This window comes from Cariama cristata, unplaced genomic scaffold (genome assembly GCF_000690535.1).
Source record: "Cariama cristata isolate BGI_N322 unplaced genomic scaffold, ASM69053v1 scaffold9051, whole genome shotgun sequence".
NCBI classification, from domain to species: domain Eukaryota; kingdom Metazoa; phylum Chordata; class Aves; order Cariamiformes; family Cariamidae; genus Cariama; species Cariama cristata.
In genome coordinates, this window is record NW_009600981.1 from 102,412 (window position 1) to 108,411 (window position 6,000).

The 6,000-nt window shown below is 40.2% G+C and overlaps 1 protein-coding gene across 1 annotated transcript in view; it reads right to left on the reverse strand.

Moving 5' to 3' along the window:
* The window catches only part of ANTXR2 (anthrax toxin receptor 2), a 71,137-nt gene extending 65,504 nt beyond the window's left edge, over positions 1 to 5,633 (reverse strand). Inside the window, exons 1-2 of the mRNA XM_009710255.1 lie at positions 5,560 to 5,633; positions 2,482 to 2,553 (exon numbers count right to left, since the gene is read on the reverse strand). Coding sequence (XP_009708557.1) covers positions 2,482 to 2,546 — 65 coding nt within the window. The 5' untranslated portion in view covers positions 2,547 to 2,553; positions 5,560 to 5,633. The remainder of the gene's footprint in view (positions 1 to 2,481; positions 2,554 to 5,559) is intronic.
* Positions 5,634 to 6,000: the final 367 nt, after the last annotated feature.

Consider the following 6,000-nt stretch of genomic DNA (forward strand, 5'->3'; position numbering starts at 1 on the left):
ACATTGTGCCATCTGGATGTTATTCATAAGTGAATCCACTTTTCCAAACAACTTGCTTTTCAAAACTAGTTGCAAAATTGAGCCCCAAATGTGAATGCACAAATCTATGTTTACCACTTAGCATACAGTTTCCAGCTAAACTTCACATGGGAAACATGTATCTCTAAATTGGGATATAACCATTGTGAGAAGTGTTTTCTATCTGGGTGTTATTTTTATTCTATGTATTTATTATAGCTCTGTGTGTATTGCGGTTAACAGTGACTTCTGTTTCCAGAGCTATTCACATAGAACTGTTCATAGTCACAAAATATTTGGTAATCTTGGGGCTTCAGGACTATGGTGTTGGTTTCTTTATATCCACAGCTTTATTATGCAGTAAAAAACAGCAAGAACTTTGTGCAAACAATCAGAAGCCTAAGGCTTTCAAAACAAAGAAGACTTCCCTACTTTGAAGTAACTGCTGGGAATGAATTGTGGTTTCCTGATGTTTGCGAATTAGCAAGTAAGCAAGGGGAAAAACATTCCTGCAAGTCCAAAACACACATAAAGAAAAACAGGGCCATAATATCCCATAATCACACATACATACACACCCATCCCCAAAACTGCACTGTACTTAGCATCCTCATCTTCTGTTTGGAACAATGGGAGTTAGACATTCTAAGTCATTTTCCTCTGTTGACTTCTTTAATATTTAAAAGGACAGCTGTTCTGAATATATCTATCCATTCTTACCTATGTACATATGGTCACAGTTGCTAATGTCTGCTTCTTCATCCTCCTTATAATTCCTCCTGAACAATAAGGGTAGTAATTTCCTTTCCACTACCACACTAACAAAAGCATCAGCAAACCTTGCATTAAAGTCCCACAAAGGAACTCACTAGAACTCAAGAAGATTCTTGCTATGCTTTAAACGAGGCTTCTGAGAAAAACAAAGTTCTTTCCGTGGCTTAAAGTGTGCCACAGACATGCAATGAAAAAGGCACTTGTGTTTCTGTGGCAGGGTTCCAGAGTTCTGCCCAAGCATTCCAAGTGATCTGTATGCTATCAATGCTGACTCTCTGCGCTTGATAAGGAATAGGCCACTGACAGGGATTAAGGGCCTACTGAAATCGAGATAAAGGATCTCATTGACTTCAGCAGTCCTCAGAACAGGCTTAAGTGTCCTCTCCTGACCTCTCTCAAGCCATCTGGAAAAATGGCTTAAAACCTTGTCTCTCCCCACAGAGAGCAGATCCAGTATCCAAGTCTGGGTGGGGAGAAGTGAAAACTTGGTCATTCGCAAGTCAGACCACTTTTTTAAAAGCTAAAACGGGGGGGCTTAGAATTAGGTCTTCAGACATCCTGTTTCTAGGATGTCAGTATACATTTCTGTAGCATGACACATTTGTCTTTTACCAATGACAGTTCTCTTTGGTAAGTCTTGTACTTGCTATTATGTATTATTTTTTAAAAAAAACCAAACCCATACAGTAAACTAACTGACTATGGCAGACCACATTTTGTATTGACTCTACTAAAGGGAGCAGAAAGGAAGGACTACCTCACTTCCACCCTGTCACAGTTAGTTAAAATGATTCTTAAATGGTTTATCCGCATGTTGAAAATCCAAAAAGTTGTGCAGTGAGCTTAGCTTCTGGACAGAAGGGAGACAGAGAGGAAGTCATGTTGATTTTGACAAGGCTGAAAGGATACTGAAGGACTCTGACAACAGAGCAGCCGTCCTCTGCTGAAAGTACTGATTTCACAACAATATTTTCCAATTCCTGTGATTTTAGTAGTTAATTTTGCAACAATCTCTCCTCTACCTGGTTTTCTCCTTCTGTTTCCCCGCACCTATCCTTGACCTATCGTAGCCGCTAATCCTTATTTGCTTTAGAAATCAGAGTCAGCAGCCTTGAATTTCATTGCCTTTGAAAACATCAACTGAAAGGAAGAGTTCAGGCACATCCATACATCATCACAGTGCCAGAAAGATCTCATACCTTTCAAGTGGCACCTACTCCACTGTCTAAAACCAATTTTTAAGTCATCATTTGAAAACACAAAATTAAATACCTACCTTATATGAGATTATGGGAAACATCAATTTACCACTGCATGCTTTATCTAGATGCGAAAAAATACTGAGGACTTATCTATGGACATTGCTTTACAAAAGTAAACGCAAGAATCATTTCTCCTGCTGTGCCAAGGAAGATGCAGAGTCATGCAGAGATGAAAACATTACTTGTAGCTGTTCTGCAAAGCAGTGGCAGAGTTCACATAAAGAATTTATTTCTCATAATTCCTATTCCTTTTTTACTAGGCTACCCATTGATATCTTCACAAAATTAAATCCAGCTCTGCACAGAGGCTTCATGACTGGCCACCACTTAAAGGTATCAGTTATTGTTCAGTATCTGTAACTGTTCCTCTTACTAAATAAGAGCCCTTAGGGGGGAGGAGGGAGAATTAAAAAAGCAGTGCACTAACCTGTCTCCAGTTAATGGCATAATGACGTGTGCCTGGGTGGAAAACACGATAAACGATAATCTCATCTTGGGGCTTTTAAAAAAGGGAAAAAGGAAAAAAAAATATATTTTAGACAAATGAAGAGAAATGTACAGATGCATAGCATTTCATTCACTTATTCACGCTTCATTAGTATCATCTTTATCCTCCAACTTCCAAAGAACATACTTTTGAACTACAAACCCAGAATGAGAGAGGAATTAAAGGATTTCTGCCCATCTACTCCTTACCCAGATGCTTTAAGAATGAAGTAGCAGAATTATTATTCTTTCTTGCCTGACTAGAATACAGATCAAGACATGTTAAGCTTAACAGTTAAGATCTGATGCGCCCCAACTGAATCTGAACTTCATAGCTTGTGATCTATCAACATACAGCAGGTTAACACATCACTTTATATTTTCATGGTCACTGGTGTAAAAATAAGTCAGGGACACAGACTCAGGGTGCACTCTTGCTCTGGGGTATTAAACATGGGCACATTCAAAAGTCAGTTTCCCCTTTTTAAAGGTTGATCCTGACACAACGCAAATTTCAAACTGTGCTTTTTGGTCATAAAATCATCAAAGTAAAAGAAACCATGCCTTCTGACTGATTCATCTCTAAAAAAGTAGCGTGGCAAACTCTTTCAGAATGAGTATGTTTTTGTTCTGGTGACATAGAGTTGTGACACTTAAGATCAACTTCCATAAAACTATCTGGGGAAATGTCAGTATAAAACCCAAAACTGTACGAATTGATTTTATTAAGGAATTCAGTCTTTTTTTGAAGAAGCCCACCTGTCTCTTCCAACAAGATTACGAGGAATCATATCCAACTATTGGTGGAAGATGCCTAAGAACTGATGCTCTGGAAGCCCAAGACAGTAACTTTCCTAAGGTAAGCTGTAACAACATCTCTCCTACCTGCTTTTAATTTTTATTCATGACAATTTCAATATATTCAGTGATTTTATAATACACTGTATATGTGTATCAGCATTAATTAATCGGGTTAATGTTAGTAAAGACACAACACCTGGAAAGATGAATGACCATACATTTGCAGTTCACTCATGTCAATGATGCAACTTAAAATTATTGACATCATGGAAACAGAAGTAAAGGGAAAGTCTTTGCACAGAACTGCACAGACCTCGGATTTAAGATCCAGTCTTGCAGTCTATCCATTAAGGCTCTGAATACAAAAATCTGAGATGCTCTAAATTAAATTATAATCTAAACCATGGGACTATCAGTTGTCTTAGTTGCCACAACCAGCTGCCAAACAAAAACCAAGTACTTGCAATCCCAGTCTCTGGTAATTACATCACCACCTAGTCCAAGTAACTTGAGACTTCCCTATTTGAGATGCAGCTCTCTGTGTGTAATATCCTCAAAGCTGCAATCTACCTAACTTGTATTTAGGACAACCACAAGACTGTCCTCTTCACAAGACACCCCATTTCTGTTCCACTCTCCAAGCACTCAGACAGTGTGAGGAGGATCACACGAATGCACCCCTTACACCTTACAGCCCTGCCAGGCGCAGGCCTTTCAGAACCGAGATAATCAGCATGCAGCGCTATTACTGCAAACATGCACGTTACAGACAAGTCAAACCGGAGAGCAGATGCACCGCCATGAATTAATTCTTCAGGTGAGGACTGAAGGAAACTGCTGTCAATTGGTTCTTTGCCTTCTTCCCACAACTACTCTTTTCAGTTTAAGAAAGGGCAAGGTCAAAAGACTCTGTGCCCTATTCTGAAAGTGTACCGAGGCCTGAAGGCAGGACAAAGCCTCATCAGCCTTCAGAGGCAGTCCAGCCCCATCAGGGGAGAGGTACTGTGCAGGCTCCCACGAGAGGCCAACAACCACCATGCTGTGAAGGGTTTGTGCCACGTCGGGCAGAGTGCTCAGCACCCGGACACCGAGCAAGATGCTGAAAGGTTGGACTGTCTGGCTCTGTGCCATAATTGATCCTCATTTGTTGTGAAAGGGCAGCGGAGTAACTTGCCAATTCAGTAGCTATATTTCAGATACGGCAGCCAGCCCACTACCGAACAACTGTTGCAAAAGGGAGTGTCATTCGGCTGTCAAAGATTGATGAACTGAAAGATTTACACTGAACAAGCACCACCCTTTCAGTGGGGGCAAATGTATTTCTTTTACCACTCACCAAAAAGAAGTGCTGCTTTGGTAGCCTCAGGCTCTTTTTTTTTCTTTTTATTCTAGAGCTTACAAAATAACTTTCAAAAGCTTGCATCATCCACTTAGTTTACAGAAGATTTGCTTTTTACAAGATGAATGTAAGCAATATTTAATTATGCAAGCCAAATTGTATCCCTTTATTAGCAAGCCAAGATTATAATTGCCCACTGCTCTTCATTTTCCTTAGTAAAAACTACCACAACATCCATGTCTGTGTCTTTGGGGGGCTTCCTTTGTTTTATTCTGTTTTGTTGGTTTTTTTAACGCAAAATGCCGAATCACAGCAATCCTCCACTGTTTGTACACAGTACAGTTAGTCAGTGTTTACAACAGCCATTTCTGTGGCAGCAATACTTGCCAGAGAATACCGCTAAGCAGTTACAAAGTTGATTACATATATGTACAAATATACTGTTAACATGGCATAAACGTCCTAGACATTTGAGCTTGAAAGATACTTCCTTCTGACTTGCACCATATATTTACATACATGTAGGCATGTATTCAGACTGCCTTATTTATATAGATCTTTAAAAGCAATATACAAGAAGTACTCCATCAGAAATAAGGCATGCAGCTTATGGAAAAAAAAAAAAAGTTTAAAAAATTATCAAATTACATCTGAGAGTAATTTTAGAGATTAGGCATTTAAAGATGTATATAACCACCTTTTTACTGAGCTCTAAACACAAGAAAACAAAGTAAAAGTTTCCAGTATTTTCCAGCAATTTGGGCACTAGATCCCAAACTCTTAACATGTCTGTGAAACATATCTCCTGAGCTTACAAAACCACGGGGGTTTTTTCCAACATATCCCAGTATGATAGATGTCACAAGGAGCAGAACGCACCTCACAAATCTTTCTGTCAGCTGATTTACAAAATCAAATATTTCGTGCCAGTTCTGCGCTACGCTCCCAGATCTGGAAAGGAAACAAAAGCACATTAGTAGGCCTTACTTAGGGACATCAGGCAAGTAAGGGTGACAATTTCAATGAGAAATTAGACAACACAGGACTATTTGCTTTTCTAATTATTTCTAGTTAACACCAACCCCAGCCCACGGCGGTACTCGCGTGTGATTTTTGCCACAGTGTGTCGAGCTAAGGCACGGCAAAATGCGTACATTAAACAGCACCCCGTGGTGAAAAACCGGTAAACGTCTCGCCGGGAGGCCCGGCGGCACGGGCCCTCCGCCAGCGCGGGGGGTGCTGATGGCCATCCGTTGTGTACAAACTCCACCGCAACAACGCGACCATCAACAGCTGCTGGGGGGGAGGGGCGGCAGATGC